Source organism: Drosophila sulfurigaster, chromosome 3 (genome assembly GCF_023558435.1).
Source record: "Drosophila sulfurigaster albostrigata strain 15112-1811.04 chromosome 3, ASM2355843v2, whole genome shotgun sequence".
Lineage (NCBI taxonomy): Eukaryota > Metazoa > Arthropoda > Insecta > Diptera > Drosophilidae > Drosophila > Drosophila sulfurigaster.
This window is the reverse complement of record NC_084883.1, coordinates 41,486,434-41,505,336: the sequence shown is the minus strand read 5'-3', so window position 1 is coordinate 41,505,336 and position 18,903 is coordinate 41,486,434. Positions and strand designations below refer to the sequence as shown.

Sequence of the window (18,903 nt, the reverse complement as noted above, 5' to 3'; positions counted from 1 at the left end):
AGCCGACGTAAGTAACGTATATCAATCTTATCGATAGTCAGCACTAATGCATATAATTGTGCTTTGTGTATTTTTAGTTGATTCACTGCGCTTAGAATCAAAAAATTTCGTTTTAGCTACTCCAAATAAAAATTCAATGTTTAATTCAATTAATGTGGCAAACAGTGTACTAAAGGGAAGGAGTTATCGATAGCAGCCGAGCCTTAATCGATGTCAGCTGATATGCACAACAAAGACGAATTCATAACGTGAACAGACAACGTAGAGTATAACGGCAATTTTTCAATTATTTCCCTGTGACGGAGGAGGAGTCAGCCATGTCCACGGTGATGAGAACGTTTTGCTGCCGCCGGTCAGCAGCAGTACTATTGCAGTCCAGCTGTCGCCGCATTGAGTTTCCTCGTCGGACATTCACAGTGCTCACAAAATCCCCACGAATCCGTTTCAGGTCTGATGTAATCAGACATCGTTTCACCCATGGAAAAGGCGAGACAAGGAATGACGTATCATTGGTTATGGTGCGCTGGACAAAACTGATATGGAACAAGATGTTTGGAAAGTATCTTTTTGTCACTAATGTGCTGGGCTCCGGGCTCCTGATGGTTGTGGGCGATGTCATTGCCCAGGAGTACGAATATCGTCATGGATTGCGGCAACAGGATCGCTACGATGGCGACCGCATGTTTCGCATGTTTGTGGCGGGAGCGTTGCAGGGACCTCTGCATCATTATGTCTACAATTGGATGGATCGTGTGATGCCGCATCGCACATTTCGGAATATTGTCAACAAAATACTGATCGATCAACTGTTTATGTCGCCTGCCTGCATTTTAATCTTCTTCTATACCATCTGCTATATGGAACGTCGAACACTGGAGCAGACGCATCACGAACTAATCTCAAAGTTCCCGTACATTTATCTTATGGATTGGTTGCTTTGGCCTGCGGCACAATATGTGAACTTCCGCTATTTGGAAACCAAATATCGTGTGGCTTTTGTTAATGTCTGCACTGCGCTCTATAATGTGCTGATGTCATATATGAAGCACGATTTTGGCATCGATGAAATGTTTGATTCTTCACTCTCCATTTCTGGAACTAATCCAAAGGAAACGCAAAGGAGCACTTTGGCTGTAGCGGAAAATGAAACCAATGTTGGGATCGCAACCAAGAGCAAGAGCGAAACTTAGCTTTAAAACTTTATAGCACTTGATCAACATTTTGTTTGTGATATAATAATCATAATATCGAACAAAAAATAAGTCATCAAAATTTGTTAGTCATCGACGTACTTTTGTGCGTAATAATCTATGCATATCATTATACTACATACTATATATTAAAATGAGGCTATTAGCAAAAATTATACCAAAGAAATCACTGACGATGTGATTATTATGTGTGTAAATAATATGAATAATTAGTTAAAAACATGATATTCTGAACTGAAGAGTACAAGTAAACAAATTTAACGATTGTAAAATATTCAATTTTAACGCACACCATTACTTAGCCTAATTACATGATTCCTAACCTAAATCTGTTCGTAATTCATAAGCAAATACTATATAGATAGTAAATGACATCATTCTGATCACGTTGCTAGCACAAAATGGCTTGGTAAAAAAATGAAAGAAAAGCACAAAAACCAATTGCAAACGAATCCTCCATTATAAGTCGAACAAAACATTCCTTCATAATACTCTTGATAAATACACTGTTTGAATATTGTTGATATTTATTCTATATGTGTAGAAAAGCCAATGTTTTCTACGTTTAAAAATGTATATATGGTTCTTTTTTATAGACAATTTAAAGGCTTTCTACATTTTATTTTAGAAAATATATTGTACCATAATTGTTGTGTATATGATTGTTAAGATATGATATTAAATTGTGTACTTAATGTCAGGAATGCAAAAATGTTTTTTTCTTAAGAATTTTTAACGCATTTTTGATTTTAAAACAATCCCAAATATTCTTTAAGTTTTTATGATTACAAAGATATTGATTTTATGTTGAATATAATTATTTTTTATTTCGACAACAAAGCCTTATCTTACAATTTGCCAAATAAAATTATTAGCTGCTTAGAATATCAAGAATATTCAATTGCAAGAAAATAACTGCTAATAATTATGCCCACAAAAGGAATCTTCAGACAGCCATACATATATACATTCTATATAGACAATGAAATCAATTATATATTGACTTTATTTGCTGAACTGCTATCCTATATTTATAAAATACATCACTTAAGCTCTGTTCTTTGCAGACTGATTCATACATTTTAATAGATAATCTTCATTTAAATCATAGATGTTTGCCTCACTTGATGACAATGGTTTCCACTGGCGGCGCCATGCCAAAGATGTGCTGCGCCAGCGTGAGATGTTCTTGGGTGATGAAATTGGCAACCAAAGCTGGAATATTCTCATTGCATCTGGCAATCTGTTGTCTGATTAGTGACTTGAACTCATCCCTCGCTCCCTTATCAGCACCTCGAGTGCCAATGCGACGTGGTTGCGCTGATCCGGCGACTGCAGAGCTGCCTGCACCTCCGCCGCTTGTCGGTGAACCAGTTAACTCAAAGTTGGCATCGTCTTGCTGCGAGTTCCAAATGAATGCCAACTCCTCAATGATGTCAGTGGCAATAATGTAATTGGACAACGTGTGCAGATTGAAGGATTTGCGTTGTGTGATCAGCTGGAAGATGTGTTGCTTGAGCGCCACATCTTTATCAGCGCTGAGCTGCAGCAGCGCCAACAGATCGCCCAGCAAACGATCCGAGCAGTTGGGCTCAAAGAGCATGCGACTCAGTCGACTGACAATTGCACGAGTGCAGTATTGAATGAGAGCAATCTTGGTGAGGGGTAAGAAGATCATGTGCCGATGACTCTTCAGGCTGATGTTCTCCAGGAGCTGACCACTTGTGGCTGGCAGCTCTGCTAGTATCTTAAGAATGCACTGGAAGCCCTGATACTGTAAGAAAATGAAGGGAAAGAATGAAAAATAATTATTGATATCGGTTTAAAACCTTAACTTACTGTCATGCTGCCCTGCATCAGATTGAGACTCAATATCTGCAGACTCTGGACCAATGTGCTGGGCGTGTTCATATCAGCCATCAGCTTGTTGGCCTCATCCCGATGCCCAAAATAAATGGCTAGATCGAAGAGAAATCGTGATATCCATGGCGCCAAAGGCAGCGCCAACATTAGCTGGCTGAAGTCACGCTGAAACTGCTCCGTGTTGAGCAGCTGCCAGCAACGAGCTGCATGCAAGAAGGCCTCCGACAACTCCTGACTGATGGGAGTGGTGGCTGAGAATTTGGGTGGCTCCATGCTCTGAACATCGCCGCCATCCGGAGTGCAATCCATGCTCTGTACTTCTTCGCTCTCCGATGATGGATCGCGCCAGTCAATGAATCCCTCGACGAGAACATGATTGACATCGGCATCCTCAATGCGCAGCTTGCGTATGTAACCATGCAGCGAGTAGATAAACAACGTGGTGGCATAGAACAACACTTGGGAGCTGCCCGCTGGACTGCCACGCAAAATCTTCACCAACTTATCCCAGTAGACATTCTGATTAATCTGTTTACTGAATGGTAAGAATGGTTCCCAGCCCATCATTTGACCACAGAGCATGAGCACCTTGAATATGTTCTTCCACGCCTCTGTCGTGTCGCATTTTTCATCGTCCATAATCTGACGTAGATAATACTCCAAGGAGTTTGTGTATAGACGACAGGCGAGCAGTGGCGATAACTCTGGTGGCTTATTTTGTATCATGGGGAGCACCTCCTCCACAAGCATGCGTTGATACATATCGGGATCCGCCTTCATGCCCTCGGCGAGCATCTCGAGCAGACGCGGCGCCTGCCACATTGCGGTTTTAGGGAACTTGTTGAACATCAGTATATAACTGTGTATGCATTGTTGCAGATTGTCACCACTGTTGTTAATGGTGTGCACAAATATGTTGTGCTGCACCTCGGGCGTCAAATGTTTGTACATCTTCACATAGAACTCCTGCTCCGGCGTATTTTCGTTCTCGTTGCGCAGCGCATTGGTTAAAGCATTCACCTCTTGCCACAGCTCTGCATGCTGATTGGTGAAGCTGGTGGCACTGCAAGAAGTGGTTATTATTAATATCTGGCTTTAATTTATAGTGAACCTCGCTTACATGACACTGAAACACTTGGCCGCCTCCTCATAGTTTTTGCTATCGCGCTCCAGCAGATATGCCTCGTACTGCACATTGAATGCATTGGGATAGAGCGTCTTTGCAGTAAGAATCCATGCCTTGGCTGAGCTGGGATCCGTTTTGCGCACATTTTGCGCTTGTTTTACCATGTAATTCTCATTTTCCTCAACCGAATTCATTGCGACTAAAACAAAATAAACTGTTGCCGGCTATTAGGGATGGTACAAACATTGAGTAGCTAGCGAAGAGCGAACCAATTTGAGTAGGTTTGCTATCGATACATACGATGACGAGATGTCCGAAATCCGTCTTGCAACAATAACAATTTTATTTGATTTGGATGGTGTCCCTAAAATTTAAACATAAGTATATCATTTTTGTTTTAAAATATATAATATAAATTGCATATTGGGCTTGGTTATTTGTCGAAATAACGAGGAGTTTTAAAATTTGTTGTGCAACGGCTGAGCTGCATACTTTCCTCCTTCACCAAAGCTCATATCGATAGCTGCACGGCAGCGGATAACTTCGATAACTAATCTAACAGGTGGTTTTTTGCAAACAATATTTTATTTACGGCAGCGCAAGCACTGACTTGCTTTATTAGCAGCACTAATAATGCTCAATAAGAAAAGTTAATTTCATTGATTAATGTGTAAAATACGTGTGCGGTGCGTAACAGAAAGTGTTGTGTATGTGTGTCTCCCCCTTTAACCCACTTGCAAAAATTGCACTGTTGTGTTTAGTGCTAAAAACGCAGCGAGCGTTTAATTCATAATCAAATGAATTACATTTGATTTGGCCAAAAAGAAATATATATATTTTTGTTAAATAAAATTCGTATACGTAATGCGCGCAGCTCTTTAACCTACATAACGTGAAGAAATGTCGGAATCAATTAAAACAAACAAAGGCACTGAAGAAGGCGGCGCAGCCGGCACAGCGGACGCGACGGCAGAGGACGCGACTGCGGCGTCTGCGTCATCAACGATTGGAGCACTAGTCGGGGAACTGGAATGTTAGTAAGCTTGCAAATATTTGTCTTTATACACATGCATATATACAAATTTAAAGAGTTATCTATACATTTGTATGTGATTTGTAGTAAAATAATATTTAGTTGTCACGTTGTAAATAATATGAATATTTAACTTTTTTTTATTGGTTTGTGTATTGCATTGGATTGTGTTCAAATGCGATCCACCGCGGAATATTTATCACTGTTATCACTGTCGCTATCTTTTAAGAAAGCAACGTTTTTTGATTTATCATCATCATTATCATCGTGTTTAATGGTAGTGCTATTTATTTCCTAAAAAGGAAATAAACAAACATTATATTTTTAACCAATTTTGGTGTGTATTGCATTGGATCGTGTTCGATTACGTTCCACGCCGTCGTATTTCGTTTATCATTCTCGTTATCTTTTGAGCAAGTTTTTATTTAAAGAAAATAAGCTAATAAATTTTGACGTGTGTAGTGCTTCGGATCGTGTGAGAATACGATCCACTGTAATGTCGTTATTTTTATCATTTCAAAGGCCAAGAAGAAATGTATTATTAGGTATTTTACAAATTTAAGTTTGGTATTGTATTTTATCGTGTCGGAATTGGGTCCATATCGCCATTAATTTATCATTATCGTTATCTTAACTTATTTTGATTAATCGTTTTGTGTATAATGGCAGTAATTAATTTTAAAAATTCCAATAATCATTAGAGATTTTACCATTTGTACTATACTAGATTTTATTCGAATACTTTCCAAGATGCCACATTTTATTTTATGTAATTTAGTCATATTTTGAGTTGGAAATGATGTTTTATCGTTTCGTTTGTTAGTAGTTTCAACTTAATAAAATAAAACATTTTGTTTATTTATGATTTTATGTTTAATATATATTAATTTATTAAAGAAAAGAAAAATAATAAATGTCGATTTGGATATTTTATATAAATTGTTGATATATCGCTTTTAAGAGTATCGTTTTTGATTTAAAAAAGTCAAAAAATAAAAAATATATTAAATGTATTTTAGTAATTTGGCATGTGTATTGTGTATCCGAATACGTTCCACAGTGTAATTTTTTTGTATCATTGACGCTTTCTTTTGCGTTAGTCAAGTTATTTAATTTATTATTTCGTGTTTAATAATCGTGTTAATTTATACATTTTATTTGAGTAATGCGTTGGATAGTATCAGAATACGTTCCACAACGCCATATTTTTTTATCATTACCTTTATCTTTTGAGTTGGCAAAGTTTTTGATAAAATGCTAATTTTGTGTTTAATGGTTGTGTTAATCTAAAATAAATAAAACAAATATTAGATATACTCGTTTGCACCTAATCACCATATAAACAATATATTTTTGATGGTATCGCATGCCACATTCGCACACCCACAAAACACTCACGCACCTAAAAATGAAACAGGTTAGTTTCCTTGATATCATTTATTCTTTTGCCTGGTTTTATGTTTACTAATCAATGTGACTTCTCATAGACTGCAAATTACCACCACGCATTTCCCCTCCAACTAAACAAAAATCAAATACAATCCACACAACAACGATGCAACTACAACTTCAACAACAACTTGCCTCATTACAGCGGAGGAGCCACTATGCCTGGAATATGCTACGTTGCATGCATTGCCGTTGCATCTACGCCAGCTGCTCACCTCGTACAATGGACGCACTGCATCCTCCGTGGAACTGTTGACGCTACTCATCTATGCACTGGCTTTGGAGTGTGGCTATGTGGAGAAGCACATCTATGAGGAGCAACGTGATGCACTAAAGCCGGTGCCAGCAATTGGCAGCTTTCACATCTACAATGTGCGACTCCTGAGCCAATACTTGCCCAAGCTGCAAAGTGCCAACGAAGCGACGCCTTTGCGCCTTGAACTACGCACTTTGGTAGAGGAAAAAGAGAAGGAGGATGATAATACTTTACTGTCTCATCTGATGATCACAGCGCTGGGAGATTTGCTGATCGTCACCTTGGGGCCTGTGCCACCCATTATTGATTGTGGCTACAGCATTTGCCTGACGGTGGGACGTTATGTGCTCAATGTGCAGCTGGAGCCGCATCAGCTGCGTTTTCGCAAACTGGATGAACTGACGTTGCAGCTGCGCGAGAAACTCTTTCAACCGATGAGGGCGCAGCAATTGCTGAGACTGAAACTCTATCGACATCCGACTTTATTGGGTCTGCCCGAGGAGTTGTATAGTCAAATCTTTCGACATTTGAATGAAAATCAATTGAATATTGTTGCCAATGTTAATCGACAGCTTTGTGGCTATTGCCAAGAGTTCAACTCGCGGCATTCGAATGAATCTTCTTAGCTTAAGATATGTTGTAGAAATAAAGTTGCGCTGTACTTATGTATACACAAAATGAATGCATTTTTGATTTAGTTTTGGGGGGGATTATTTTCTTTTTATTTTGACATTTGTCATCTTTTGTTTTGTTTGTTTTTCTATCTTGTTTGCAGTGGATGTGCCGGGCACGCCGGGAGCAGAGTCCTGTGATTCCTACAACATATTCGAGCCAACGCCATTGGACTGCATCAGCATTAAGAGCAGCGCCAGCAACTACCTCCATGATCACGATATATATGGTAAGTTTTTGAGTTAAATGAGAAAGTATTCTCTGATATAAGCAAATCTCACTTAACGGCCACAACTACAATTGAAGAAAATTTCCGAAGAGAGATGCAACATTATATTTCTGTGATGTCTTTCTATGTATTAAAGCTTAAAGGTTTTATTTTTTCAATTGTTACCATTAAGCTCAAAGTAAGCAATTATTTCAGTGGCCGGTAAAGTGTACAGTTATCGGATATTATTATTTTTTATAGAAATATCAATGAAGTCGAACAAAAGTATTTTTTAAGCGTTCAACCATTCTGTCTTAGGATGTTCTTAGTTACTGTAACAATAAAAACTGGTCAAAAAGTGAACATAAGATTTGAAAAAATAAAAGAATTTGTATATAGGCCAAACCAAAAAATGTTTCTTATGAGTATAAAGCAAAAAAATCGGAAAACTTGGTTTTAAATGCTTTTTTTATGTTGTTGAACACAATTATTTAACTTTTTTTGTTTTGACTCAAATTGAGTTCTAAAAACCATACTCAATTTTATTTGTTTTTTGTATTAAGCTCACAATAAACTAAATCTGAACTCTTTAATATTAAGAGATCTTTCGAAAATAAAATATATATAAATATATGTATAGAATATATACAAAATATAGTCAAATAAAAGTTTAAAGGAGTGTCTCTAGTTTGTGTAAAAAAATTATAGAGTGTCACAATTCAAATAACTAAAACTTCTAGTTTAAAAGTTGACCAAATTCTGCAGCCAAATATCTAAAATATTTAACTAAGCATTTATAAGTTATTTGTGAAAAAAGTAAATTATTAACATTGAAAATAATGAATTTGAAGCTATTAGATTACAAAAAAAAGTTTGTTATATTTCACAAAGTAATTCGTTTACATGTACTACAAAACATTATTTTACGATCCATAAGTGAATTCCTATTGCTTATTTTTATAGCATAGCAAAGCATTAAGTACCTAACATGATCGCGTTATCGGCTTTAAGTATTCCCAGCGACTTTTCGCATCCTGGGAACGCCCCTAAAGCAACCGACCCTTAACCACAGCACTGCAGAATTAGAAACAAGCAACGGCGCCCACACACATTGCGCTCGCTTTTCTTATTTTTCGTGTGTTTGTGTTGTGTTGGTTGTTCTCCTCTTTTTGCGTTTCGTTTCTCGTTGCCTTCCCCCTTGGCGCACGCAAAATCAACAAACCCACGCAAACAGTGGCAGCTTCCTCCCTTTGCCTTCCCCTTCACCAACCCCCGTTCCCGTTTGCTCCCGTTTGGCAAATCCTGTGATATGGAAGCTCGGATGCTGTGTTGCTTTGGCTGTGCGCCTGTTCCATGTTTGTATTATGATATCGACTTTCTCAACTGCCTTATCATGTGGGGTTGGCTCCCTAACATACACCACGAAAACTCCCTCCTCTTGCTCCCTCCCCGGTTGAGTCCTGGGGGGAACCATCGAAATTATCTTGCAACAACTTTATCAAAAGACCCAGTGACAAATACATAAATAAATTACGAGCACAACTTCGGTTGTTCGTATTAAAAAATCAAACGCGATGTCGTTTTTCCCTCTCCCTCGCATCCCTTGCTCTCTCTCTCTCTCTCTTAGTTTTAAGTTTTATATTGTATTGTTGTTGCATCTGCTCGGAGAATGAAAAAAAGCTTTTGAAGAGCTTTGCAGCTGCTCTTGAAATTCGTTTCGGCCCCAGGAGCAGCTGTTTTTTTGGGGCCGTCTGCGAGTCTCTAGTCTCTGGTCTCTGGTCTCTGGTCTCGGGTTTTGGTTTGGGTGAATGAACCCAGGCATCATCAGAATGTTGTGTTTTGTGCCTCAATGCTTTTACTTCTGGCCAACACTGTCAGTGGGTCGCAGCAGAGCAGAGCAGAGCGAACTCTTCTTCTCATCTGACTGACGACTGCAGCAGCAACAACAAAAACATCATCAAGGACTGAGTGCACTGTGCTCTCAAAATGCTTTATGGCAATTGAAAATGGTTTTTTGCCGCAGGCTAAATGATTTTTCTTTCGGTTCAACATGTTGGTGGCCAACAAATGGAGTGCGATATCTTATCTTTTGTTAAGTGTTATCTCAATTTGTATTTACTTTTTACTAGACTTCTTTTTTTTTGCGTTTTGTTTTGCTGATTAAATCGATTGTATAGAGTATCATTCGTACTGAAAATATTATCATTCTATAAACTGCAAATTGATGTGTTTATTCATCAGTTGGGAAAATACGTAAATGCTTCCCGAAATCAAAGATAAAACGAATTATTTCCAATTACGACAAATGTGCTAGAAATGAGTATTTGATTATAAAGTGAGGAAGGTAATTACTATAAATTTAAACAGAGTAATAAATGAAGAAGATTTTATTCTTTTAGAACTCTTGTAAAATTAATATAATTTCTGTTATAAAAAAAAGGAATTTTGTTTATATAAATAGAAGATTTTGTACTTAAATTGGAGAAAATACAAAAATGAAAACAGGTTAAAATGTGATGAAAAATGTAAAAAAGATTTATGTTTTTTAATTCATAATAAATATAAATGCCTCAAATTATATAATAACTTTTTAAAATAAGTGATATGATTTCTTTATAAAGCGAATAAAATATATCATGTTTGTCATTCCTTTTAACTACACAGCATTTTTATGATATGTTGCACTCAAGTATTGACTGCCTAAGACCCTTTATATTGTTAATTACAACGATGATTCATTCATGTATATAAATTAAAAAAATGTCTTATGTTAAAGTCTTCTAATTTTTGGCAATGTTTTGTTAGTATTTGACTTTCTTATCAAAACGAATAAGAAATTTGGTTTCACCGATGCGTCATCTAAACTGTTAATGTTATTGTTGATAGTGTTGACAGAGCAATACAGTATGAATAGTAATGAAAAGTTGGGCTCTAGTGTTGACAGCGAAAGACAAGACCCTTTACTTATCTGACAAATTGAAGTTAATGTTGTGAAAAAATATGGCATGAGTCAAATGTCAATTTTAAAAAAGAGAAAAGGTGATTTAAAAGTAATGCAGTATCAATTTTCTTTTTATTCGAGCACACTTTAATAAGAAAATATATTTTTTTTTAACAAGTTAATATACATTTAAAAAACCTTTTTTACTTAAGAAGACTTATAATGGAAACCACTGTTAAAAATTATATAATTAATAATGAAAGTAAAGAAAAATGGTGCAAATAAAGGATCAATATTTTTATAATCCCATTTAGTATATTGGTTGTTGTGTAGCACGTTGCCTCACTGTGGCGTGCCTCTGCCTAACTATGCCACACGTTTTTATACCCGCTACCCATAGGGTAGAAGGGTATTATAACTTTGTGCCGGCAGGAAATGTATGTAACAGGTAGAACGAGGCATCTCCGACCCTATAAAGTATCTTGATCAGCGTCAACAGCCGAGACGATATAGCCATGTCCGTCTGTCCGTCTGTGTGTCTGTCCGTCTGTCCGTCTGTCCGTATGAACACCTAGATCTCAGAGACTATAAGAGATAGAGCTATAATTTTTTTTCGACAGCATTTGTTATGTTTGCACGCAGATCAAGTTTGTTTCAAATTTTGGCCACGCCCACTTCCGCCCCCGTAAATCAAAAAAATCGAATAACAAGCGTAAATTTCAAGCTAGAGTTGCGAATTTTGGTATATACAATAATTACTATAGTAGTTATGATTCCTGAAAATTTAGTTGCGATCAGATAAAAATTGTGGAAGTTATTAAAGAAATACTTTTGTATGGGCAAAAACGCCTACTTACTAGGGGTCTTAGTTGGTTTGGCTGACAATCTGGTATATTATGTCGTCTATGGTATATTTTGAATGGTGTACTATATCGATATACCAAACATACCATTTAGTATATTTTTAGTATTTTCGGTATATTTTGAAAATGATACCGCAATATTTTGCCTTTATTAAAAATGGGTAGCGGGTATCTCACAGTCGAGCACACTCGACTGTAACTTTCTTACTTGTTTTTTTTTGTATTTTTGTGAACATAGCTGTCGTTTGTCGGTTGTTTTACTTTTGCCTTGTACGCTTTTTTACGGTAAACAACAGTGAAAGAGTTGGCAAAACATACGTTCGCTGCATGCAAAAGAACTTTCATAAACAGAAGTAACATTGTGGCGCCACCATCGCCCCCGCAGCAGTAGCAGCATCAGCAGAAGCAGCAGCAGCAGCAGCCATCCAGCTCAAACCCAAGGACTGGCAAAGAGTGGGACAAGCCTCTGGAGGGTAGCCTAAACCATGGCCACCGAATTGGTCCAGTTTTGTGCAGCTTCTCGTCGTGAGAGCAAGAGCAAAGAGTCTGTGCTTGCTCTCGTTGTCTCTCTCTCCACTCACTCTCTCTGAAAGTTGCGCTTTTTGGTGGCAGCTTTTTCGCAGGATAACAAAGCTTGGCACAATCAGTCGTTGTACTTAAGCCCAACGTATCTGGTCGAGTTTACGGTTCACGTTCTTAAAATCCTAAAACGCGCTTTGTCTCTCGCCTTGATAAGCTCACTGAGAGTGTGTGTGTGAGTGTACGCGAGTGTATCTGTGTCTGTGTACTAACGTATATGTGTGTGTGTGCTTTGTAGGTTCTGTGTGTGACCGACATACATGGGCCATAAATAAGTGACAATTCTAGGACCGAGCGAGAACTGCATCAGCTGTTGGCAGCAGTCGCGTTTAATGTTGCCCCATTTGGCTGGCGACGTGCGGCGCCTTAATTAATGCTTAGCATTCAGCTCACACACAAACAGGACGCAGGACTCTCGTCTTGAGTCCTTCGAACGCGCCTCAAACTGGATTACAGCGGCGACAACAACGGTCCCTGGGAGAAGCAACAGAAACCCGCTGCTCCCGCAACGAATTCCTCGCAAGGCGACAACAATGTTGCTGCCAGCAAATCGAATGAGCAGCTGCAGCATGATCTGTTGCAACAGTTGCAGCAGCAATTCCAAATGGCTGCCGTGCAACAACAGCAGCAGCAACGACAACTGCTGCAGCATCAACACTCGCATCCGCCATTCCAACAACAGCAGCAGCAACAACACCAACAGCAGCAGCAGCAACATCAGCAACAGCAACATTCACATCACGCATACGCCCCGCATTCCCATCCACATCCACCGCTGCAGCATCACTTGTCGCTAGGCGGTGCACCCATCTATCAGCAGTTGCAAGCTGCCACAGCTGCTGCTGCCACCTCGGTGGCACCCACCGCCTATCATTGCCAATACTCGACGCCCCAGCATCATTATCGCTCGACGGCAACAGCAGCAACAACCACTACGGCAGCAGCGGCGGCAACAATACGACGTCGCACATTGAGTCATGTGGCGCGTTCCTATTCCGTGTGTGCCACCATGACACCTGCCACACCGGCTGCACCGACAGCTGTAACAATTGCCTCCTTGCAACAGCAACAGCAACAGCAGAAGCCTCTGCATCAATTAACTTCCAACGTGATCACATCTTCCTCCACCTCCAATAACAACAGCACCTCATCCACATCGAATTCAACAGTCACACAGCTTAGCGTCGCCGGACATCACAAGACTGGCATCATGGTCGCCGCCTCCCGTTGTCGTTCCCCAATTATGCTGTGTCACAGCCACAGCGATGGCGAGTTTCCCATGTACCGAGGTGAGTGTCAAAGGACGCCCCGAAAAAAAACCGACAAAAAAGATAACAAAAGAACTGTGTTGGGGGATTAAGGTCATCGGAAACAGGTAACTCTAATTACCTGTCGCAGTTCACAGTTCACGCTCTCTCTCTCTATCTCTGTGTGGTCAGTGGATGTCACTGCAGACATTTGGCAGCTTGGCAAATTAGTAAGGATTTGCAGCCGTGAAATGTGAAAGTATGAAAAAGACTCTTATTTTTACACAATTTCTTTTTATTACTTTTCGCTTATGAATGGGAATTTGAAATTATGAAATGTTCGAGATAATCCTTATTGAAATATCAAATGAAAAGTTGTCTTTTGAAATTGTTAGTGTGAATATGATAGTCGGAAAAGTCTAAAGCAATTCTTTTCACTAAGGCTTTAAATAGTATGGAGGATCTTTAAAATTGTGAGTTACATATGATTCAGTCTTTGTTTTCGAAATAATTATTTTAACTACAATAAAATATTAAATTATATTTATCCTTAAGATTATAAATTCTTGTTAGTCTGAAGAGTCTAAAGTAGTTCTTTTAACCAAAGCTTTAAGTACTACGGAGTCTCTGGAAAATTATGAAATAGTTATTTTTAACTAAATTATAAAATGATATTCATCCTTAAGATTATCAATTCTTGAGCCATTCTAAGATACAATACAATACTTAAGTTTAAAATAAACAAGAAAGCTACAGTCGAGTATGCTCGATTCTGCCCATTTTTAATGAAACCACATGCTACAAAAAATTCCTAAAAATATACAGCAAAATACTACAATTTATACTAAAGGCTGTATTTAGTATATAGACATAGCAGAGCGGATAGAAAATATCTGTATTTCCTCCAATAGGTACCCATTTTTAATAAAACAATATTCTACAAATATACCGCAAAATACTAAAATATACCAAAGGCTATATTTGGTATATCGATATAGTAGAGAGGGTAGAAAAATATCTTAATTTCTTACAATATATACCCATTTTTACCTATCGATATACATAGCTTAGCGGCAATAAGAAGTAATCGAGAAAAATAGCTCTTCTTTATACTATAGACAATTGTACATATTAAGAGGTGTTTCTATATTGTGTTATATACATAAACGTTTGGGTTAGAAATTTGTTATATGTATGTAGAATTTAATTTTTGGAAAATAAAAAGAATATAAAAAACTGAGCAAATGCACGACGGATCGGAGAAGCAATTTCATTATTTTAATCAAATACTGGGGAATAATTCTTTGAAGAAATATCAATCAATTAGCAAAAGGCAGAAGTCAAGTGTATTAAATTGTACAGAGTGAAGTAAAAGAGTAAGAATTTTTGTTGAAATCCACAAAAAAAAACCCAAATGTGTAATTTAATTGGATGGTAAAATCTTTATTCTGGTTATAAATAAGTGTACTTGACATTTATTTTATAACTTTATACAAGGGTTAACCGCAAATGAATATTGCAACGGCTTAATGAAGATTCGCTGTTTTCTCGCAATAATTTTGATCAATCTCGAGACAATAAAAAAAAACCGTGATTAATCACCTTTTTTAAATTTAAATGCTGTTGTGACAAGCGTAAATTACAAATTATAAAATAAATATAGCAAAACTCTCTAACGATTTCCACAAAAGTATTTACTACATAAAAATGTAGTACTATTTAATTACGTATCAAATAACAAATTTATATTTAATTCTATGCGCATTTAAAAAAAAATCTATCTCCACGAGTTCTTCAAAAGTTTCCGAGTGCATTAAGGTAGCATAAACCAAAAAGTTTTGCTGCAAATTAAGTTTCATAAACTTTTTTGATATTCTATTTTATGCCTTTAATAAACTTGTATCTGTTGGTGGATGCTTAAGATTTTACTTTCCTTTTTCGAGAGCCCCCATAAAACTAATATGCTTCCACACTAAATATAATTTAAAATAACATAGCAAAAAGGTAATTAAAATTCGTCTCCTTCACTCTCAATGGCCATCACAATGTTTACATTACTTTTTGCCACTCTTTGCACCACCAACGCAGCAAGCATTAAATACTTATGCTAAAAATTATGTTTAGTTTTTTTCTATTTTTAGGTTTACGTTGAAAAGGAAAACGTTTTCGTTAATTCCCTTTATATGCAAATTTAGTGTGTGAGCATTAACTATTTATTTAAAACTCATAACTGAGAGAGGAGAATGAGTTTAACCATTCGGAATGGGGCGCTATGTAAATTTACCGAGCACTTTAGACGGGCAATTACACTTTAAGCGTTTTCACACTGAAGACATAAAGTTGAACATCAAAATGCATTTTGAGTCAGTCGCCTGTTTCTCTGTCTCTGTCTCCCTTTCAGTGAGTCACTGTCTCTTTTTCTTTCTTTTTGTCGCCTTTTTCTCTCAGTTCTTATGCCCGCCAGTTGACACCAAACAACTCATTAAGCGTCGCTGCGAATGTCCTTAGTCCTTTGTCCTGGGTATCATTCGTATTCACATCTCTCCCTTGGCGCCGTCTAGCGAATCTGATTTTTTCTGTCATTTCTTTTCTCTTTCTCTGTATGAGTGCGTGTGTATGAGTGAGTGTGTGTGTGTGTGAGTGGGGGGCGTTTAATTAAATTACACTTTCTGTAACACGAATGCAACCCACAAGCGAAGCAAGTCGTTGCAATTTCATATCGACACTCAACTCTCGCCTTTCGCATTGAGGCAGCTAATTTTCTTTTATACGCACTCGCTTCGATTTGCCTCAACTTTTTGAACCCTTGATGAGGCTCTGAACGGCAGAAAGTTTTAAGGACTAAAGAGAAATATAATTTGTATGCCCTGTAAAGCATGTGTTAGCAGAGTTTGATCATGTAATACGATATTCCTTATATTTTCCTTTAAAGATAAACAAAAATGAGAAAGCTTCAGTCGATTGTGATTGACTGTGAGATGCTCATATTGAATAAAAACAAAACAGTGCTGTATTATTCTTATAATATACAAAATTAATATATCGCAAAAATACAAAAAATATACAGGGAGTTATATTTGGTAGATTAATATACATTGAAAATATACTAATGATTACAAAATATACCAGATTGTGACACCTGTGGTAATGTTCAACAAAACTAAGAAAAATAAATTAAATAGATTGAAAAGAAATAAATATATTTACCGAAGCTCTCTACTGTTTTAGTATTTTTTTTCCGTTTTGTAATACAATATATTAATTAATGTATTTAATATGAAACTCATTTTTTAATTTACATTAATTCAATTCTTAATGATATACAATTTTGAATTAAATGGTTAATCCTATAAACTATTTTTAAATGGACTCAATTTTTTTTTTAGGAATATGATAATCTATTCAATTTATCTTTCTTAAAAAGAGGACACCGAAAAACTAAAGTTTGGCAAGAAGTTTACAAAATTAAAATTATCCATTTCTCACTAAAATTTGTTCTAGAAAATTTAACAAAAAAAGTGTCTTATTGATCCTTAACACATAAAAGAAATTAAATTCATTTTCCTTACTTTTCAATCTATTTATGATATAAGAAAAAAAAGGAAAATAAACTTTCATTCGAATATTCGCATTGACCAAAGAAAACAGTTTTAGTTTTTATTGAGTTTTTTGTGAATTTTCTTGAAAGCCGCAGATTGCTTTGATGTTAAAACTAATTTCGTAGAAAAAGCTGTGAATGAATTTAGGTTAGTTTCAACAATATTGATTTCATGTGATAAATAGTTATCGATTACTTGGATTCACATTTAAAAAAAAAATTAAGAACAAAAAAATAAATTGATGAACAAAAACTTCTTAGATAATTTTATTATTAAATAATATTTCAAACATTTTCTAAATTGTTTAATATTTCAGATAACGATTACTATGTCAATCTTGCTAACAATGCAGCCCTGCTTTTGACGTTTCACAACACTGTCGTTGATTAGCTTCAATTTTGTTTATCCTGCAGCTTTTGCCTTTGTTAAACGCTGTGATTGCTAAGCTCTTTCTTTTTTATTGTGCTCAAGTTGGCTTTTATGATCCATTCTTATATTGTGCTTTGACTTTTTATCACTAGTATCCGTTGTCACATTGTTTATAAGCAATTAATCATTAGATTGCCGAACAATGAGATGAACAAAAAAAGTCCTAGAAAACATGTTTGTCAGTTAGTTCCAAGGAAATATATTTATGTATTGTATATAAAATAAAAAAGGGCAAACAAATCATAAAGTTAAGCACTTCGCTAACATAAGTTCGGCCAACTAATGAGAACTCTTTTCTTTTAGCCCAAGTTTTTTGGTGGCATGCCACACTTGAAGTGGCAACTTAAGGATATTCTTGGCATTTTTTTCTCTGATTATTTTCGCTGTCAATATGGCGCCATTTATGACAAACTGGGCAACAACAAAGGAGGCAGGCAACATTGATGCCACACACTCGTAATCAGACTGACATGTGAGTGTGTGTGTGTGTGTATGTGTCTGTGTGGCAGCATCTCGAAAGGAAGTGAGCTCGAGAGTTGTGTGTCTGTGTGTGTGTTTTGCTGCCACAAGCTAATGAGTCCATGGCGTGTCTTTAGCGAGTCTCGAGTTAATGTTTCGCGTATTGATTTCGTCCTTGCAGCAGCTGCCACACACACACACACACACATAGCCAGTTGCGGCATGCCCCATGGCCCAACTTCAGCTACACATGCCACATAATTGGCTCAAGTTGGCAGCTAGCCCAGCATGTCCCCGACTGCAGCATCATTCTCTCTCCTCCTTGTGTACTCTCATTTGGCAGCACAATTAAGGGGCAACCTTCTTCGTCTCCTCAGCAGGTTACGTGCATCAAATGTAAATTTAATTTGCAACTTGTGCCAAAAAATTTCGATTCACATTGAGACACATAAGTTAGCCTTTTGTTTTCGACGAGCCTATTGATTCTGCGGGAGCTACTAAACGTTGACGTCATTAGCGAATTTCTTCTTCTCTTATTCTCTCTCTCTGTGTATGTGTGTGTGTGGGTGTAAACGGAAATAAATGAGCCGCCATTTGAGCCAAATAGCCAAAGTTGTCGTTGGCCTAAACAGAGATACACATAATCGCCTGCTTAACTCGGCTTTTGCATTAGCTACAAATCGAGCATCTTTTTCTCATCTAATTCCAGAGTAAATATTCCTCTTTCTTTTTTTTTTTTGTTCTTGGTTCTTTTGGCAACCGAATTGAAGCATAAACCTGAATGAATTGAATGAATGAACTTGAAACACACACATTTTGTCGACTTGATTTCACTGCGAATTTTTGCTGCTCCTATTTTTCCAAGAATTCTCATGTGTGATTAACTAAGTAAAGAGGGACGATGTTAATATGTCTGTTGCGTATACGCAATGTATGCAATGTCTGCCATAGAAATCGGCCCTTGTGGG

At 37.0% G+C, this 18,903-nt stretch overlaps 3 protein-coding genes across 6 annotated transcripts in view; 2 read left to right on the top strand and 1 right to left on the bottom strand.

Annotated features, from left to right (window-relative positions):
• Nucleotides 1–41: 41 nt before the first annotated feature.
• Nucleotides 42–1,475, top strand: LOC133840844 (mpv17-like protein 2). The gene has a single exon (XM_062272967.1). It carries the CDS (start codon nucleotides 318–320, stop codon nucleotides 1,188–1,190), a length of 873 nt encoding a protein of 290 aa, XP_062128951.1. The 5' UTR covers nucleotides 42–317; the 3' UTR covers nucleotides 1,191–1,475.
• Nucleotides 1,476–1,996: 521 nt separating this feature from the next.
• On the bottom strand, nucleotides 1,997–4,456 carry LOC133840841 (integrator complex subunit 10). The gene is made up of 3 exons (XM_062272961.1): nucleotides 4,195–4,456; nucleotides 3,051–4,137; nucleotides 1,997–2,985 (listed from the first exon to the last, which is right to left on the bottom strand). Exons 1-3 carry the CDS (start codon nucleotides 4,392–4,394, stop codon nucleotides 2,332–2,334), a joined length of 1,941 nt encoding a protein of 646 aa, XP_062128945.1. The 5' UTR covers nucleotides 4,395–4,456; the 3' UTR covers nucleotides 1,997–2,331.
• A 322-nt stretch (nucleotides 4,457–4,778) lies between these two features.
• The window catches only part of LOC133840839 (phosphatase and actin regulator 4), a 139,639-nt gene continuing 125,514 nt past the window's right edge, over nucleotides 4,779–18,903 (top strand). For 2 of the 4 annotated variants that reach the window (XM_062272952.1, XM_062272951.1), the window contains exon 1: nucleotides 12,791–13,490. In XM_062272952.1, the coding sequence (XP_062128936.1) occupies nucleotides 12,806–13,490 (685 nt within the window). In that variant the 5' untranslated portion in view covers nucleotides 12,791–12,805. Of the gene's footprint in view, nucleotides 5,234–7,713; nucleotides 7,840–12,790; nucleotides 13,491–18,903 lie in introns of those variants that run through there. The other 2 variants (XM_062272955.1, XM_062272956.1) reach the window with 2 other exon arrangements.